This window comes from Phyllostomus hastatus, unplaced genomic scaffold, assembly GCF_019186645.2.
Source record: "Phyllostomus hastatus isolate PE091 unplaced genomic scaffold, TTU_PhHast_1.1 phas_scaffold_12, whole genome shotgun sequence".
NCBI classification, from domain to species: domain Eukaryota; kingdom Metazoa; phylum Chordata; class Mammalia; order Chiroptera; family Phyllostomidae; genus Phyllostomus; species Phyllostomus hastatus.
The window spans coordinates 21,807,511-21,826,738 of record NW_025334007.1 but is presented as its reverse complement, the minus strand read 5'-3'; the positions used below and the strand labels follow the sequence as shown (position 1 = coordinate 21,826,738).

At 61.4% G+C, this 19,228-nt stretch overlaps 2 protein-coding genes across 3 annotated transcripts in view; both read right to left on the bottom strand.

Moving 5' to 3' along the window:
- The window catches only part of DHRSX (dehydrogenase/reductase X-linked), a 56,552-nt gene extending 40,373 nt beyond the window's left edge, over positions 1-16,179 (bottom strand). The window contains exons 1-3 of the mRNA XM_045855820.1: positions 16,049-16,179; positions 3,490-3,597; positions 1,331-1,399 (exon numbers count right to left, since the gene is read on the bottom strand). Of these exons, the coding sequence (XP_045711776.1) occupies positions 1,331-1,399; positions 3,490-3,597; positions 16,049-16,157 (286 nt within the window). The 5' untranslated portion in view covers positions 16,158-16,179. The remainder of the gene's footprint in view (positions 1-1,330; positions 1,400-3,489; positions 3,598-16,048) is intronic.
- ZBED1 (zinc finger BED-type containing 1) lies at positions 7,784-16,181 on the bottom strand. Of its 2 annotated transcripts, none has more exons than XM_045855818.1 (2): positions 16,049-16,181; positions 7,784-10,495 (listed from the first exon to the last, which is right to left on the bottom strand). In XM_045855818.1, the coding sequence occupies exon 2, from the start codon at positions 10,429-10,431 to the stop codon at positions 8,314-8,316; it is 2,118 nt and encodes a 705-aa protein (XP_045711774.1). In that variant the 5' UTR covers positions 10,432-10,495; positions 16,049-16,181; the 3' UTR covers positions 7,784-8,313. The 2 variants fall into 2 exon arrangements, with proteins under 2 accessions (XP_045711774.1, XP_045711775.1); XM_045855819.1 differs by having other exon boundaries at positions 7,784-10,492; positions 16,049-16,177.
- Positions 16,182-19,228: the final 3,047 nt, after the last annotated feature.

Genomic DNA, 19,228 nt, shown 5'->3' with positions numbered 1-19,228 from the left:
GTGGCGCAGAGGAGAGTCTCGGCGTGTCCGCCAGGAGATGCGGGCACTCAGCCTGCACAGGGCGCAGCCTGTCGAGACGGGGATGCACCAAGAGGAAGAGAAGTCCAGCCCATTGAGGGGCAGGGACATAGAACTGCCCCCCCAAGCCGCTGGGATGCCTGGGTCCGCGGGAGGGGTCCCCGTGCTGTGGGGGCCTCCGCTTGGTGGGGCGGGGCTTCAAGCTTGGGTGCAGACTCAGCCAATGAGAAGCCGTGTTCGGAGATAACCACGGCCCACCACCACCTGGTGACGCCCCCACCCCAGAGAAGTGGGGGGGTAGCTGGAGCCTCTAGCAAGCTACTTGCAAAGGTCGTGAACACATAGAGATGAAGTCACACGGGGTGTGTGTGTGTGTGTGTGTGTGTGACTGTGTGTGTGGAATTGAAGGCCACCCCCTCCTGGGGCCGACTTCTGGCTCCCGTGGGAGTGACCGTGGTCCCCCGGGATCAGACCTTCAGACACATTCATTCATGCCGTGCATGGTGAGCACCAGCCACGGGCCCCCCGCTCGGACCGCCGGTGCCGCGGACCCCAGGGTCACCCAGCTCTGTCCAGTCCCGTCCCGGCGCCCCATGTCCACCCCCAGACCACGCGGAGCCTGCGACCCGGGGGTCTCCGCCGTGCCCTTCGCACGCCCTCGTCGGAGAAGCGTGTGGGTGAGACCAGGCAGAGCCGGCCTCACCCACACGACACACAGCCAGACTTCCGCCCGGAAGGCTCTGTCTTTCCCATCAACGCAGCGGCCGTGACAAGGGGGACACTGCCGCTCCCCGGAGGGGTCAGACATCGCCGCCTCCTTCCGCCGGCCCCGGTGCCCCCCACCCCCCAGAACGGAAATGCTGACACAGGCCTGCCCTTCCATGCACCCCTTCTGCACTTGAGCTTGACTCTCCACACCCAGAGCAGAAGCCAGCCACGGAGTCACGGAAACAACGCCGTCTAGAACACGCTTCCCCGCGCACTATCAACAGGGGCTATTGCCCCGTCCTTGTGCACGGCACTGACACGTTTTACACGGCCACCCACGGCCCCAGACTAACCTTGGCTCCCGCCCGGGTAGGGGTCTCGCACCCGCGCCTCCTGCTGGAGGATTCTTTCAGCCCATCGTTTTTGCTTTAACTCACTCCGATTTTTGTAAAACGGCATGCAAAAAAAAAAAATCCCCCCAGGAACCGTGCAAGCGGCCCACCGAGGCCCCGTCCACCGGCCCTGTCCCCAGTCCAGCCTCGGGCGTGACCCCCCCCCATCTGAAAATCAGAAGGCACAGCCCTGGGCGCTGGGGGTCGCCTACCTTGGTCATTCCGAGTCTCCTCCTTGATCCTCCGCACGGCTGCCTCTGCTTTGGCCCTGTCGTTTCCGGCTGCAAGGAGCAGGAAAGGTGCCCTGAGTGCGCCGGTCGCCCGGGGAGGAGCCCACGTGCCCAAAGATGGCTTCGTGGGCATCTGGGTCTCGCCCGCCTGTCTGCTGCTGGCTGGTGTCCTTCAGCCTGCAGGGGCCGAGGGAGGGGGCCTGTGGCACCATCCCTTTCCGGGGCGGCAGGCACCGTGGAAACGGCGGGGTGCCCACCGGCAGGGAGACGCCAGCGCGGGCGCCAGGCTGGAAAACCATGTGCTAGCAGCGCGTGGGGGCACCTGCACCCTCCCCACCCCTCCCGGACGGCCCATGCTGTGACCACAGGCGTCTCGTGACGGGGCGGCGGGGAGGGACCGTTCCTCGGGCGGGCGTGCAGCGTGAAGGCTCATCCCCGCCAGCCTCTGGGCGGTGTGACCCACTCAAGGTCAGGTGGAGCGGGGGCTGGCTGCTTTGTGGATCGAAGGGAATCGGGGATCGGGGCTGCGACCCACCTGGGAGGCTACGGGCACGCGTTAGCAGCTTGGGGGGTGAAGCAGACATGGGGGCAGGTGAGGGTGCACGGTTCCCTCTCCATTTAAGTCAACAGACAGGAAGCGTTTGCTGCCCAACAGCCATGGAAGGCGACACCCAGCCGGCGCCACCTGCGTGAGGTTATAACAGCCACCGCTCCGTCCTTGCTGCTGTGGGTGGCACCTGCCTGCTCAGCTGTGTTCACGGCACTGTCTGCTTTTAAAAAACATCCTCATCCGAGGATGTATGTTCTTATTTTAGAGCGAGAGGAAGGGGGAGAGAGACAGAGAGAGAGAGAGGGGGGAAGGGAGAGGGGGAGAGAGAGAGGGGGGGGAGAGAGAGAAAGGGGGGGGAGAGAAACATCGATGTCAGAGAAAAGCTTGGACTGGGACACACGGGTGTGGGAGTCCTCACCCCAAGCGAGGCAGTGGACCCGTCATTGTCCTTCAGGAAACGGTGGCGGGGAAAGGACCAGGGGAGAAAGAGAAACAAGGAAGAGACGAACCGGTAATGAAGACAGGAGTGAATGGGGGTGTTGATGGGTCAGACCGTTGGCGGCGAGAGCCATTCTGAACACTCAAAACCTACTCTGTAGCGTTCACATAAAAACCACCATCGCAGAGGGCAGTAATTCTGTGCAGACCACGTGTGTGGAGGATCTGATCAACTTGCATTTTTTTTCAGAGCTAATCCCCACACACCCCTCTTCCCAGCGCATTCACGGTCCCACCCCCGGCTGCCCGGGACGATCCACAAAACTATAAACGGCTCATCGGAACGGTTTCCGCTTTCATGGCCAGAGAACATTTCCTCGTTTTCCAAGAGGACTGACGGACGCAGATAAGCTATCGGAGGTTTTTGAAAGGAAGGACGGAAACGATAGTGTCTGTGAGGCGTCGCTACGGAAGGAGCCGCTGGTCTAAAAACAGGTTCCGATTCTGACCTGGGCTGAACGGCGCCCCCCCCACAATTCACAGGTCGGAGCCTCGATCCCCTGGACCTCAGGATGGGAAAGCATTTGGAAATGAACTTTATGAAGAGGTGATTTAGGTGACATGAGCTCCCTAGGGTGGCCCTGGTCCCACAGGACCGGGGTCCTTGTAAGAAGAGGAGAGGGGGACGCAGACACACCCAGAGGGACGCCCGTGGGAGGACACAGGGGGGAGACGGCCGTCCACACGCCCAGGGGAGAGAGAGGCCTTAGGGGGAGCCAGCCCTGCCCGCCCCTGGGTGTCAGGCTCCAGCCTCCAGGACAGGGACGGAGAAACGTCTCTTCTCTGAGCTGCTGTGTCTGGGGTGGTTTGTTATGTCGGCTCTGGCCGAGTCCTTCAGCTTCACTGCTCTTTTTTTCTTCCCCCACGTGAATCCCCCCCCCCCACAAAAACGCATGATCCACATGACAACTGAGCCCATCTCCGTATCCAAAGGAAGGTCCTCGTTTGTGCGTCTGTTCAGTTCTCGAACACGACTGCTCACGCCTTCCGCCTCTGCTCTCCCTCCCAGCAGACCAGCAGTCACCGCCCCCGGGGTCAGCCCGCGCCTCCGGGCCCCGCCCCAGCCACCACGGACGAGCACCCACATCCTCACCTATGACCACGTGCATGCCCAGCCGCGCCAGCCGCCTGCAGGTAGCGTAGCCGATGCCTTCGGTGCCTCCCGTCACTATGGCAACCCGGCCAGCTTGGTGGGGGAAGGCTGCAGCAAGAAGAAAAAAAGAAAATTCGGAGTGAGGCTCAGGAGCCCCGGGCACATTGGCAAGGTTTTGGTGCCTGGAGCGGGCTATGACCTTTGGGGGCGGCGTTCCTCTTGTGTTGCCACCCCCTTGGGCGGCGTGAACGGGATGCCAACCGGTAGTCCTGAGTGGTCTCAGCTGGAGAAAGACCCCCGAGCAAGGCTGCTGGCCCCCACTGTCCCCATGACCTCTGCCATTCTCTGGAGGAATATGCCACGAATATGTTGCCACAAGGGTGTGCACGAAGGCCCGAAGGGCAGTGCCTACAGCCATGGGCGAGACTCCGGGGTGCGCCACCCCGGGCAGCTCCGGGAGTCTGTGTTGTAGGCATGTGTGTGTTCAAGGAAAGTTCTATTGTATTTTATTTTATTTATTTTAAAGAGATGAGCTTTTTCTTTTTCCCAAGATTTTATTTATTTACTTTTAGAGAGGGAAGGGAGGGAGAAACAGAGACAGAGAGAAACATCCATGTGAGGTTGCTGGGGGCCGTGGCCTGCAACCCAGGCATGTGCCCTGACTGGGAATCGAACCTGCGACGCTTGGGTCCGCAGCCCGCGCTCCATCCACTGAGCTACGCCAGCCAGGGCAAAAAAAAATTTTTTTCATTAGTAGAACTTGTCTGTTCCTCTCCACGTGGACTTGGACTAAGGAAGACTTTTCTTACTGGGACGTTATAGTGTTTTCACTGTTTGACGTTTCTTACGTAGACGTTTCTTTTGGCGAGGGCTACATGGTATGGATCTCACTGAGCCTTTTTCCAGTTGTGCGTGCAGGTGCCCAAACGTGTATGGAGAAGCTTGCCACTTGCATCGCAGGCTGAGGTTCCCAGGGTTGGGCGGTCGCCAGAGAGACAGACTGTTGGGAGCCCACCAGTCCCAGGCCTGCCCACTCTCTCCTGCAGAAACGGGAGGGCAGGCTCCTGTCCTTTCCACGTTTCTGGGTCCCCTCTGTCCCCCCAATGGAGCCCGGTGCCGCCCCGCGCGACCCTGGGTGTCCTGGGACCAGTGCGGAACCAACTGCCTTGTCCTCCATGAGTAATACTTGCATGATAATAAAACTTTCCTTGAATCCCTGGCTGGCGTAGCTCAGTGGATGGAGCGTGGGCTGTGAACCAAAGCGTCGCAGGTTCGGTTCCCAGTCAGGGCACATGTGTGGGCTGCAGGCCATGACCCCCAGCAACCGACCGCACACGGATGCTTCTCTCTCTGTCTCTTTCTCCCTCCCCTTTCTCTCTAAAATAAACAAATAAAATCTTTTTAAAAAATCAATAAACATATCCATTGGTGAGGATTAAAAAAATATTCAGTCTTAAAAAGAGAAGAAAATGTGTCCAATGCTGTTTTTTTGGGGGGGAGGATGGATGATTTCATAGCCAAGATGACCCTTCTAAGGAACTGGCAGAAGTCTTGGCGGAAAAATTCTATCCCTCTGACCACATAAAAAAAAAAAGGTTAATTCTGTAGAGCCAAAATCGGCACAAACAACGTAGGTCACAGACAAGAGGCAGGCTCTATGATAAAGGACCCTTTTGTTTGTTTGTTTGTTTGGTATAGAAAGAGCTCTCGGAAGAATAATCAGAAGAGAGGTAAGAAAACCCCAAAACACAGACTAAGGAAAAGACATTCACTGGTGCCGGATAAAAGACAGACGCAGAAGATGATGTTGGAACTCACTGGCAATGAAGGAGCAGCTTCACCCATGAGAACAGCAGGGTGCTTTCTGGAATGGGTTTGCCGCCCCCCCAGCACCCCAAAACACGGGAGGCTCACACACATAATGAATTCTCCCCCGAGACGGTGTCTCCTCGGCCACGGCTGTTTACGCAGAGCTGGGCACGTGCTGAGCCCGCCGCCCGCTTCCCACAAGTGACGCCCCCGGCGCACCGCCCCGGGGACACGCACACACACATAAACAACATCCACTGCAGACGTTTATCCCGGCACCCTCGCCGGCTTACGGGAGACGGCTCACGGGCCCCTACGCAGAAGGGGGCCGCCACGCCCCGTTTGCTCCAGCCATGACGTGGATGAACCCACGGGGGATCTGAAAAGCGGCTTCAGGAAGGGCTCCGTGCGTGGCGTGGGCTCCCACGGATAAGGCACGGTTGACCTGAGGAAGCCGGAGGAGGGGCAGAGAGGGTATCCGTGTTTGCCGGGGTGATGGGGGGGGGGATGAGGGAAAGGAGGTGGGTGGAGCTACGGCAAGGCCACCAGGGGCTCCTGGTGCGGACAGAGCTACTGTGCGTCCTGACATGGCGACGGGGAATTCGCAAATCGCCGCGAGTGGCAGAATCGCACCGAGCTAAAGACACCATGGATCCGGAGAGACAGTGTGCAGCCGAGCAAGGCGCCCGAGGTGCTTCTGCATCGGCATCTTCGTGCGATGCAGTCGCCACAGTTTCTGCAAGGTGTTGGTGCCGGCGGCAAACTTGCAAGGCTTCTCCACCCACCTTCTTACATACAATGCCATGGGATTCTACAGTGATCTCGAAGGAGAAACCTTTTTTTTTAAAGATTTTATTTATTTATTTTCAGAGAGGGAAGGGAGAGAGAGAGAGAGAGAGAGAGAGAGAGAGAGAGAAACATCCATGTGCGGTTGCTGGGGGTCACAGCCTGCAACCCAGGCATGCACCGTGACTGGGAATCGAACCTGCGACGCTTTGATTTGCAGCCCACGCTCAATCCACTGAGCCACGCCAGCCAGGGCTGAGAAACCTTTTTAAGTCTTAAAAAAACAAGTGAACAATAAAAATAAAGTCTAAGCTGATGCCATATACTATAGCCTGCTTCATAAAAACAAACAAAAAAAAACGAAAAACACAAGCCGTGGCCTGCGTGACTCAATTGGTTGGAGCATCACCTCGTGCACCAAAAGGCTGCAGGTTCGATCCCCAGTTGGGGCACGTGCCTAGGTTTTGAGTTTGATCCCCGGTCAGGGCATACACGGGAGGCAACCAATCGATGTTTCTCTCTCCCTCTCTTTCTCTGAAATCAATAATTTTTAAAAAAAAATTAGATTCCTTTAAAAAGGAAGAGACACACATTTTTAAATAAGATTTTTTTTTTTAGATTTTACTTATTTATTTTTAGAGAGGGAAGGAAGGGAGAGAGAGAGAAACATCCATGTGCGGTTGCTGGGGGCCATGGCCTGCAACCCAGGCCTGTGCCCTGACTGGGAATCGAACCTGCGACACTTTGGTTCGCAGCCCGTGCTCAATCCACTGAGCTACGCCAGCCAGGGAGAGACACACATTTTTATTCCGAGTGACCGGAAGTCCAGCATTTCCTAAAAGGGGGCTGTGTGTGTTTCCAGAGGAGAACCACCAGGGAGGGGGGGAGCTGGGGCTTGGGGTCGGTTTTGCCAGCCCAGGAGCAGAGAAAGGACGAGTCCCCAAGCCCCCGAGGCCCTGGCCCCAGCCGGATGCCCGTTCCCGGGAATGCTCAGAGGGCACTGTCCCTCACGGAGCACGCACGGCTTACACCGCGTTCTCCCACGCTTGACTTCCTAAACGCACGGGCAGCTGGTGACAGAAAGACGCCACTCTGCTGGGCTCCACGCCCCAGGGCGTCGCCGGCCACTAAGGCAGAGAAATTTCCTCCCTAAAGCTCCGTAGATGCGGTTGGGGGTGGGCGGGGTGCTGAGATGGGTCACTTCCACACGGCTCACCGGGGTGGATGCCATCTGGACACGCACCCGGACGGGAAGACAGGCCTCCGCCTCTGGAAGAGAGGCAGCTGCTTTTCCAAAAAAAATAAATAAATAAAAAACTAAGCCCTGGCTGGCGTAGCTCAGTGGATGGAGCGCGGGCTGGAGCGCTGGGAGCGACACCAAAGTGTCGCAGGTTCGATTCCCAGCCAGGGTACATGCCTCGGTTGCAGGCCATAACCCCCAGCAAGCGCACATTGATGTTTCTCTCTCTCTCCCTCCCTCCCTTCCCTCTCTAAAAAATAAATAAATAAAATCTTACAAAAAAAAAAAGAAAAGAAAAGGGACTCTGGGGAAAACAGACCTTTTGAGAGTCAGACACAGAAATAACCTCGGGCCCAAAGCGCCAAGACACTTGGAAGGACCGTGTCACCCAAGGGAACTCTTCCCGGGGACCGGAAAGACTCACGAATGGCAGAAAAGACAATAATACCAACAACACACTGAACACCACTTTTCTGGTTTTTAATATGCACTCCCACGCCACAGTCACTCTGAACACCTGTTACCGCACAGCGAATGCCATGTCGCGTCTGGTTCAAGACCCTCTGACGCAACCGGGACGCAGGGTTCCCCCTTGGAGCGCGCGCACGTGTTCCTTTCGTAATGAGCGCCGGCGCGCCGCAGACCGTGCTGGGCACTCGGAGGGACCGGTTCATCCTCTTCTGCCTACAGGTGTGACTTGTCCTCAGGTGTCCCCAGACCCTGTGGCGAGGCCGTAAGGGGAGCTGGTGTGGGAATCACGGACCCCAAAGTCCCTCGCCCTCCCCGCTTTTGGCGGGGCCGCATTTTTACAATGCGCACGCCGGTTATGGAAGCGAGTGTCCCTTCTACTGGGCGCCACCTTGGAGCCCGGCCTGGCCTCGTCCTTGTCGTTGTGACTTCCCCGTGTGCACGCGCGCACGGCCATCCGCGGGGTCAGCATGTCCATAGCCAAGCACCCCCGCTGCACCGCGTTCCTGAGCACCCCGCAGCTACACAAAGCCGCCGTCCCTGGCCCCGAAGAAGCCGCCGTGCACCGCATCCCCGAACGTGAAGGCCTGGTCCTGGTCCAGCCCCCAGTCCCCCTCGTCCTCGCCCTCGGGCTCGGGCTCCGCCGCGGCGGCGCGGCTGTTCTCGTACAGGAACACCTGCTCGTCCACGTGCGCCGGCGCCAGCCGGTTCCTCTTGGCGCCGACCACGCTGGCCGCGGCGCCGAAGAGGCGCTCGGGCGGGACGCACGTGGCCGCCACACACCAGTACTTGCGCAGCACCCTGGGGAGCACGGGGAACAGCGCCAGGCGGTCCGACCACCAGCGCAGCGGGTCCTCGCCCAGCCCCAGCACCTTCTGCGACTTGAAGTTGCTCAGCTCCTCCAGCAGCTGCGCGTGCAGCTCCTCCTGGTCCTCCGCGCCGCCCGCGGGGCAGAAGATCTCCGCCAGCATGCTGTTGATGACGCTGGTGGGCAGCGGCGGCGTGGGCGGCAGCCCCAGCTTCTTGGCCGGCGGCTCCTCGGGCGGCGCGAAGGCCTTGTCGTCGGCCGCCGCGGGCGCGCCGTCCTTGCCCTGGTCCAGGAGGCCCTTGGCCTCCTCCAGCACCCGGTTCTCCACTTGCTGCCTCTCGAAGGCGGACAGGAAGGGCAGCTTCTTGTAGCGCGGGTCCAGGAAGGTGGCCACGTTGAGGAACATGTCGATCTCGGGCGCCTCCTGGTAGGTCTCGGCCAGCGCCTTGGCGATGACCTCCTTGGCCATGCTGGTCTCTTTGGAGTCCGTCTCCTTGACCGTGAGCGTGGTGCTGAGGAGCATGTGCAGCAGCGGCTTGACCATGCTGACCGTGGGGTGCTTAGAGGCGCTCAGCACGTCGGCCACCTGCCGGAACGGCTGCAGCAGCTCCACCAGCCCCTCGATGGTGGCCCACTCGGCCGCCTCCAGCATGAGGTGGTGGTTGTTGCTGTCTTCCACCAGCACGCCCGCGATGACGAACTGCTGCTCCAGCAGGCGCTGCAGCATGGCCAGCGTGCCGCCCCACCAGGACACGCGGTCGCTGACCAGCATGCAGGGGGCCCGGCGCTGCAGCTTCTGCTTCTCGTGCAGCATGAACCTGGCCACCGGCGACTGCTGGAAGTAGTCCACCAGCCGCCGGCAGCGCGCCAGCAGCGCGCCCAGCTTGGGCAGCTGGAACGCCCGCCGGATGCCCGCGTCGAAGGCGTGGCCCAGGCAGGGCATCTGCACGGCGATGTCCAGCAACGAGCACGCCTTGGCCACGTCCTTGCCCCCGTCCGTGGTGGCCCCGGACACCTTGGCGCTGATGCCCCACTCGATGAACGCCTCGTACAGGACCCGCGTGACGGTCTCCGCGGCGTTCTCCTCGGGCACCTCGAACGTCTTCAGGCACCGGGAGCCCGGCGCCAGGCCGTGGGGGGGCCCGCCGCCCAGGAAGTGCGCGGCCAGCGTGACGTACGTCCTGTTCTGGGTGTGGCTGCGCCACACGTCGGTGGAGAGGCCACACCAGGGCGCGCCGGCCAGCTCCTTGCGCACGGCGTCGCGCACCACGCCGTACTTCTCAGGGATGGCCTTGCCGCAGAAGAACTTCCTGCTGGGCAGCTCGTACCAGGGGTCGGCCGTCTTCAGCAGCGCGCGGAAGGTGGGCTCGTCCACGATGGAGGCCGGGTACAGCCCCTCGCAGATGAGGCCGAGCACGGCGGCCGTCAGCTCCTGCGGCCTCTTGGCCTCGTGGCTGTGGCCGGCCTTGGCGGCGGAGGAGGCGGCGGCGGCAGCGGAGGCCAGCGGGTCCTGCGCGGCCAGCGGCGAGGACTCGGGCTTCAGCTTGGAGAAGGCGGTGGCGAAGGCCTCGCGCATCTGCTCGGTGTTGCTCTTGACGAACTCGCAGAACTCCTCCGGGTGGTTCTTCTCCAGGTGGTAGGACAGGTTGGAGGTGTTGCCCGAGTAGGCGATCTGGGCCATGCAGATGCGGCAGTAGATCTTCTTCCACTGCAGGATGCATCCCTCCGCGTTGGTGTCGAAGCCGAAGTACTTCCACACTTTGCTCTTGGCGCGCGGGTGCGCCACCAGCTTCAGGTCCGGCGGGCAGCTGTCCAGGCTCTTCCCCTCCATCGTCCAGGCCCCCCCGGGGCGGGGGGGGTGAGGGGCGGGGGCACCTCTCACGCGTGGCCACCTGCTGAGAAGCAGCAACACAAACACAGGGTGAGAAGGGACCCAGGCACGTGGCGGCGGAGAGGGCGCAGGCGCCCAAGCGGCTCTGCTTGCGGAAACAGGGCCCGCGCGGGCCGCCTTTCCTTGGCGCGAGGCTCTGGCAAAGCGAAGGGGAGAGTCCGGCGGCGCCTGGGCACGGGTTCCCGTCCGGGTCGCTCCTACATACGTGGCGACGGCACAGTCCTGACAACATGGGTTTCTTTGAACGTCTTTGGGCGCCTGACACATCTTCCGTCATCTCTGCTGTGCGCGGTCCTGCGGGGTCCACCGAGCGCGCGCGCCAGCCAGGCGGGGCGTTTCCGTGGAAACCGCGTCCACAGGCACCTGCCTGACCAAGAAGACCCGCCCCTCGTTGTCATTCGCAACGTGAGTGACGCACGCCGCCTGGGGCGGCTCAGACGCAAAAAAAAAAAAAAAAAAAAGGCAAAAACGAGATGGCAATTTGGGCCAAGCGGTCGTCAACTTGGCTTAAGACGCAGTAACGATTATTTTATTTATTTATTTTTAGAGAGAGGGGAAGAGAGGGAGAAACACAGGGAAAAAAACATCAATGTGTGGTTGCCTCTCGTGCGCCCCCTACTGGGGACCTGGCTCGCAACCCAGGCATGTGCCCTGACTGGGAATCGAACTGGGGACCCTTCGGTTCCCAGGGCGGAGCTCAGTCCAGGGAGCCACACCAGCCAGGGCTGCTTCTTTACACATGTTCTGTTTGGAAAGGTGCTGTTTGGATGGGATGGATGGGTAAGCCAACCGGGAGGAGAATGGATTTCTTGATCCTGGCGTGTCTCAAAATGCCCAGGGCGGGCAGTCTCATCCGAGCACAGGAAGCCACGATTGCCCTACTACAAGCCAGGCCCCGGGGTTCCCTTCGTGGCTCATGCCCACACCCCTAAACCTTTGAGTTCCACCCCTGCAGGGCAGGGATGTCTCAAAGGGCAGCTGAGCTTGAATACACAGTGCCTGTTCTGTGTGCAACCTTCCTACGACCCCTTGTTGTTCAGTAACAACCCGCCCCAACCAGGTATTTCCCAAGTGCTGGGAATCTGTGCAGAGCCAAAGGTTGGTAAGGACTGGGGTGGGGGGAGGGGTGGGAACCAAAGTGTGTCCCAAAATCCTGGTCCTCGGACAACCTGGGAACTGGGACCTGATCTGGACACAGGGTGTTTGCAGGTGGAATGAGGGCAGGGTCTGAGAGGAGGTCGCCCTGGGTCAGGGAGGCCCTGCGTCCAGTGACAGTGTCCTGAGAAGGGACAGAAGAGGAGACGCAGACTCTGAGAAGCCACGTGGAGATGGAGGCAGAGACGGGATGGACGTGGCCACCAGACCAGGGGCACCTGGAGCCCCCCAGGAGCTGGAAGAGGGGAAGCCCCTCCCTGGAGCCTGTGGAGGGAGCACAGCCCTGGGACCCCTGGTCCCCAGGACGGAGGAGGGTAAATGTGTGTCACCCCACCCCCACCCCAAGGAATATCGGACGAGGCCCAGCCAGCACCACTGTCCTTACACCTTCAGGCTGCAGACAAAGCTTCCTCCAGAGCAGGGTACCACCCGAGCCTTCCCACACGACGGTCCTACCTATTGAATCCGTGGGTCTGTCCCCGAAACCCACCCAGCGGCCCAGCGAGGTCCTGCCTTCTGTCACGGCTGTCAGAGCAGCCGGGTTTCCCATTCCCTGGGGCCAGAACAACGACGGATCCGCAGCTGAACGGAGAGTTAGCTTCCGTGCAGCCGATGACTGGGGGGGGGGGGCAGAGATACCCAAAGACAGACCTCGGCTCCCCCCGACTTTCCCTTCTCGTGGGAGAATGGAGTCGCCTGGCATCTGAACATGTTCCGTGCCTGGGGACGGCAACATGCATGTAGCCTGGGGTTGTTAAGTTGAGACAGCACTTTCGAGTATTCTGAATGGAGTTTTGAAATGTCTGCGTTTAATGCCCAACCCTGATGGGTCTCCACAAATAAGGCAAGGGGTCTTTGGGTGTCCTGAGGCCGTTAACGTTTCAAAACTCACCTTCCGGCACCCAGAGGCCACACCTGCTCCCAGGTACACACCACCAACAAGAATTAACGTTCCCTGGGCAGGCTTTTCAACACCCCGTGCTTGGAAAAGCAAGGTCTCCACCAATAGCACAGTCCGTGGGGCTGGCCGGGCATCTTATGGGCTGGGCACATGCTGCCCGGCCCAGCACGCAGGCTCAGTTTCCCTACTCACAAAAGGATGTGGGGCCCTGGCTGGCGTAGCTCCGTGGATGGAGCGCGGGCTGCAAACCAAAGCGTCGCAGGTTCGATTCCCAGTCAGGGCACATGCTTGGGTTGCAGGCCACGACCCCCAGCAACCGCACATGGATGCTTCTCTCTCTCTCTCTGTTTCTCCCTCCCTTCCCTCTCTAAAAATAAATAAATAAAATTTTAAAAAAGACTATGAATGGAACCTTTAAAAAAAAAAAACAAAGGATGCAGCAGGGAAGTTCCAGGCCACGGGTGAACCAGACAGCGACCTGCGTCTCGTCCAATCTGCCCCCTTGTCCACTCTCACGCGGGCACCCGGGAAACGGGACTCCTCACAGAAAGCTCCTTGTTCCCCGGACACGGCGACGATGCCCCCCCCCCCCGCCGGGTTTCAGATCAGGGTCTGAGGTCTGGTGTCCACTTCGCCCGTTCGACACAGCGAGGAAACCGTGTCTTTCAATGGCGTGGCTGCCGCTCACGGACATAAAGGGCGACACCACGGTGGCTCACGGCCGCGTCTGCCCACGGGGGATGCAGCTCAAGCCCCGCACAGACTGTGGAAATGAAACGCCTGTAGAGGGATTCGTTCATGTGTTTACACATTATTTCCGCACAGGCAGGACGGCCTTCGAGAAGGACGCCGTGGTGGTCTGGGTTCCACAAAACACTTGTCGAGGAAAGTGGACCATGAGGACCCAGGGTGTTGGCATCTCCGCCGCACGACCTAAGTGGACCCAGGCGTCGTGCCCAACGAACATCACCTCCTTTTGTCAACCACAGAGAGCGCCCTCTATTCCAGACTTCGGAGCAAAAGCTACAACGGGAGCCCCGGCTGGTGTGGCTCAGTGGATGGAGCGCGGGCTGCGAACCAAAGCGTCGCAGGTTCGATTCCCAGTCAGGGCACATGCCTGGGTTGCAGGCCACAGCCCCCAGCAACCGCACATGGATGTTTCTCTCTCTCCCTCCCTCCCTTCCCTCTCTAAAAATAAATAAGTAAAGTCTTTAAAAAAAGCCAAAATGTGCAACTGGGCCTCTTGGGTCAGCGCCGAGTCCAGAGCAAAGTTCAAAGGCACCTCCCCTCCCCTTCCCCCGACAGTGTGGGCAGAAAGAGGTGAAAAGGCACACGGGAGACAGATGCCCCGTGGCGGGCCAGCCACCCGGGTAGAGCAACTGAAAAGCTGCCTGTCATCCGGTGTCTAAAATTATGTTGAAGCCGGAGACAGGCCCGGGCCTGCCCAGGACCAGCGAGTGACACTGGTCTTTATCTCCAGCGACCCTCTTGTGGTGCCGCAGATACGGAGTCCCTTGCCGGACTAGGATGTGTCTTTTAGCCCTTTTTATGTATGTATTTTTTTTCAACTCAGCACGGGGGGGGAGGAACACCGAAGTCCTTCTGAGTGCCCCACACACGTGGTGGAGATAAGCATGCCAGCGTGTGCCCCGGGGTGCAGGTTGAAACTGCACTCTCCACGTAAGTCTCCGTTTTCTGTGAGCACGCAACGGGCTGGCAGGCAGGGGAGCAGGGCCGTGCGGGACTGCAGGCACACAACCCACCGTGCTCCGCGGTTTGGGGGGGCCTTTGCACGCGGTTCCACAGTTTACAGGTGAGTCCAGATTGAAAAGGCACAAGGGCGAGGTGTCACTAGGGACAAGAGCACATTGGGGGCCAGCAGGGAAGGAGTTCGGAGGGGGAAGAAATCGGATAAAAGGGGGGTGACACGGAGGGTCAAAGACACAGACTCATTTTTAGGCGCTGTGCACGCCGGAGAGTGGACAGATGATCGAGTCGCAATAGTGCCCCCGTGAAGCTGACGGTGTGAACCAGGGTCACCTCGGAAGAAATCGTTCTGTTTTTCCATAAACGAAGAGGCACGTTCATGCCCAAGTCCCCAAGGCGCAGGGAGACGCTGCTTTCTGACTGACCATTCAGTCTGAACGATACGGAGCGGGTTCACGCAACAGCAGCAGCCAGGGCCTGGCGAGGCACACAGCTCTGGCCCTGTCCAAGGAAAGGTTGGTCTGCCTGGGGGGCAGGTGCGGACACTGGGGCGCCTGGTGCAGTACCGGATTTTGCCGTGTATAATGTGCACCCATGTTGTTTGGCCCAAGCTTTCAGGGCCAAAAAAAAAAAAAACCCAAAACCCCAATCTTTTGTTGTGATTTTGTAATTCAGTTTTTTTTTTTTTTAATGGGGTTTTACTCAGACACAAAACCGAGGATCATACTGCAGGGTAGTCTTTGACACACGGGTATGGTTCCGGAATCAGTACTATAACTGATTACTACGTGTATAACGCGTATTATTTCCCCCTCAACAATGTGGGCCCCAACACTGTGCACCCTCTCCACCGCCCAGTGCGGTGTTTCCTTCGCTTCCGAGCGGCGGCGTGGCGAGCGGGGGGATTGGACCGCATTTTCACAACCCTACACGCCCCTGGCCTTGCTTCACCCCCAGCCTTCGGACCGGTTTTCCAGAAGCCAGCAGGCCCTGGGGGGGGGGCGGGGGGGTCAAGGCAAAGCAGAAGTGACGCCGGAAGCGAGAGCTCGGTCCACAGGCCAGGCCGCACAGGGAGCAGATTTCGCTGCCAAGCCACACGGCGTTAATTCCCACTCCAGACTGTGCTTCCCCAAAACAGTTGTTTTTCCCCTCCAAGGACGAGGTCCGCGAGCCGACAGGATTCCTCCCAGCCCACCACGCACCCGTGGGCGCACCAGGTTTCTGGGGTTTTTAGCTCCTCAACGTGCCACGAACGGCCGGTTCTGGGCACCGGCCCACAAGCAGGTGGGAGGTGCCCAGGCCCTTCAGCGGCCAGAACGCCAAGTTGCCCGGCGGCGGCCCCGTGCGTCTCTAACCACAGACAAACAAAGTTGCCCCTGAACGGAAGTGCCCTCCCTCCCTCGCAGACCTCCAGGGCTCCCCAGCACCGGACACCGGGGCCGGGGTGGGGGCGGGGCGCGGTCACCGCCCGACCCCTGGAGGCGGAAGACCCGCCTGAGGTCGGGGACCCCGGGACCCGCCTACTACCCAGAGGAGGGGGCCTTCCCGGGGTGACGCCGCGGCCCACGGCGCGCGGGGCGGAGGACCAGAGCGCACGACCCCCACCCCCACCCGCCGGGCTGAGCTCAGCCCTGCCCCTCCTCCCCGGCGCGCCCCGGAGTCAAGGTCACGCGGGGGCCGGGGCCGGGAGCGCGCCCCGGGCCCGGGGTCGCCGCTGTCGCCGAAGTACCCCGCGTCGCCGCCAGGCCCGCCCTCTGCTGCCCGCCCCGGGCGCGCGCCTCCGCCGCCACTGACCTGGCTCCGCGAAGCCCCCGAGGCAGCGGCGCAGCAGCTGCGCCAGGATCACCGCTGCGCCCATCGCGTAGACGCGCAGGGCCGCCCGCGCCGCAGACAAAGGCGACATGGCTGCCCGGCCACCGCTTCCGCGACGCCCGCCCAGGACGCGGCTGCCGCCAGGACCGACTGGAGGACGGCGGAGCCCCGCCCCGCCCGGCCTCGCCGGGCCCCGCCCCGCCCGGCCCCGCCCCTTCCCCCTTCCCCCGCCCCCTCCCCCCGCGCTGGAAAAGCGACTCAGCTGTCTGTCCCCCGCCAGGAACCCCGCGCCAACCACGGGACCTCCCCTCCTGGGCTAGGACCCTTCATGGATCACAGACCCCACCCCCGCCCTGATCACGGCCCCCCACCCTCATCCTCACCCCGCCCCCGGGACCCTCACTTGGACGCCCCCTGGGGACGAGAGAACCACTCCCGTGGGGGCTCCCACGGGGACCCCTACAGGGCCCTGGAACCACACACCCCGTCCAGGCCAGGTAAGGACCCCGACTGCGCACGTCCCCACCCTTCTGCCTGGACCCCCACCCCACCCCTGCCCGGGACCCCAGCAGCTCCACCCAGCGCGCCAAGCCAGCCCCACCCAGCCCGCCACCCAGAGCCCCACCCGGACACCTAGCAGACCCCCTCGGAGGCCCTCAGCCTGGGACCCGCAGCCCCCACCGGGACCTCCATACCTGCCGCAACCCAGACCTCCATCCAGCCCCCTGCCCCCCCCACCCCCCCCAACCAATTCTAACACCCACTGGACTGCAGGCCAGCGCCCTTCATACGCACCGAGCCGGGACCCCCGACCCCTGCCAAGACCCAGGACCGGGGACCCCCAGGCCCTCTGCTGCCGCTAGAAGCCAGGATGCCCCCTCCACGACCCTCCAGGACCCTAACCCCCACCGGGGTCCCCCATTAAGAAGTGACCCCACTGGACCTGCCTGGGGCTGAAATCCTAGCCCAGCTCTAGGGGGCGCTGCCGAGCACACAGGCTGCGCGCCCCTGGGGCCGCTTGGACAGGGCTCCCGTGGGCGACTAAGACGCTAGGGTTCACCCCTGTGGGGGCACCCCCAGGCTGGCTTCGGACGCGCCCTTCTGGCCTGGCAACTCTGCGTCCTACAGACGAGAAAACTGAGGCCAGACAGCGCTCCCATAATTCCCTGCAAGACCTGGGGACCGGGCTGCTCTACTTGGCCAGGGACGCCCAGGTGTGTCACACCTGCTCAGGTGCGTCCGGCCGAGAGCATCAGGGGACACCCCAGTAGCCCCCGTGACTCCCCACCTTAAAGGGTTTTTTCCCCCCGCAAGAGGCCCCTGCGTGTCAGGTGGAAAGTTGTCGCCCAGGGCCGTCAGAATCGGGACCTAGAACCGGGTCTCCACCGCGGAGCGCGAGGGCCCGCCCCTGTCCTGACCCCCGTGCCCCTCCCTCACGGGAGAGGTGGGAGTCCTGGTTTGTCCTGAGGAAAAGCCCACAGGCCCCGTGATGCGCGGAAGTTGAGCAATACCAGGTTGCATGGAGGGCAGGGGGGAGACCCGAGTGCCCCCCCTTTCTTCCTGCCCCCAACTCCGCCAAGTGTCTTTTAGTGGGCGGTTGCCACAGCCGAGCCTTGGGGGCTGAGACCCGAGGGCTCCACCGGGTGCTTGGAGCCACGGTTGCGGACCCCCAGCAGCGGCCGGAAAGACCCCCTATGGGATGTCTTTCGTTTGTCAAACCTTATGCTTCCCTCCCAGCGCACCTGGAACAAGTCACCCCACCTGGGCCAGCTCCCAGCAACCCGTGTGTGTGACCTCACCGTCGCGTGGGTGAGAAGCTCGCACGGTCCGTTCCCCCACCCCCCGAGTCTGCGGCTCCAGGTCTCCCAAGGTCAAAAACGGGAGGCCCACCCACCCACACACACACACACACACACACAGGAGCCGGTCTGGACCGGCGGTTTCTAGGCTCCGACAGGTGGGCGGCAGCGGAATGTGGCCCTCGGCGGCTATAGCGCTGACGTCCTCGCTGGCCCTTGGCTCCCGGCCTCTCTCTGCTCCGGGCAGGTGTCCCCCGCGTCCGCCATCTGGAACCTGACCACCTCCCCTTCCTGCCGCAGCCCCAGGACGGTGTCTACCGCGTGACATTGAACCGAAGGGTTCACTGTCCCCATGACGCGAAGCTTAGGTAGTGGGCCCCGCCCACCTTTAGCTCGCCCACCCAGCGTGTCTCTGCGGCTACAGCCCTGCTCAGGTCCCCCACCTGTGCAGAGTGTGACAAGACCAGGAGCAAACCGGCGTTATTTCCGGTGCGTCACAGCGCGCGTCTTCGGCACCGTCCTCAACCCGTGTGTGCGCGCGCGCGCGCCGGTGTCCCCCGCAGGGCGTTTCCTGCGCAGAAATTCTAACCGCTCCGGAACGGTCAGATAATAAGGTTTCCCAACCCCGCCCCCCCCCCCCCCTGCCGTCTCTGCTTGGACTGGGCCTTTGGCAGGCTCCGAGATACCCCCAGCTCGCCTGAGTGAAGACGGCCTTATTTTGGGACGTTTGTGACAAAGCCCTTTTTAGGGTCGGTCCAGGAATATTGCCCCCTCTTGCTGTCCTGAGCCCCCACCACTTCCCTGGGGGTCGTCAGCTTTTTACTTCTAAGAACTGCGGTGCAGGAGGGTGGAGACGGGGCGGGGGGGCGTCCACGGAGAGCTAGTCCTGAGAGACCCCCAGGCTGGAGCAGGTCCTCCCGCTGGGTGGGTACCTTCCACAGGTCCTTGTGTCCGTCTGTCCTGCGGTGAATCTTATCACCGGGAGCACACAGATCCACACAGTGGTCTGTACCCACCCAGGGGACATGGAACCCGAGGTGGGGGGGTCTTGAAGGCCCCTGTTGAAGCACATTCCTAGAACTGGAGGAGAAGCCCATCATTCATTTCTCCAGGCAGTCACCGAGCGCGGAATCGGACGGAGGAACAGCAGGGAGTGAGGGGACAGGGGCCTGGCGGCCGTGTCCTTTTGGCCTCCTGCTCTTCCCCAAACAGACAAGGGCAGGCTGTGAAGGAGCGGGGTGCCGGCGAAGTCTCCCCGGTCAGCGCGCCCTTGGCCGGTGTTTCCTGCCTCCCTGGGAGCTTGGGGAAGGCTGGTCACCCGCGGCAGTTGCTGCGCTGGCACACGGTGGTGGTTCGTGTTCTT

Bases quoted from the DNA above. Each gene is read 5' to 3' on its own strand.
- ZBED1 (XM_045855818.1), bottom strand. From the start codon at position 10,431: ATGGAGGGGAAGAGCCTGGACAGCTGCCCGCCGGACCTGAAGCTGGTG.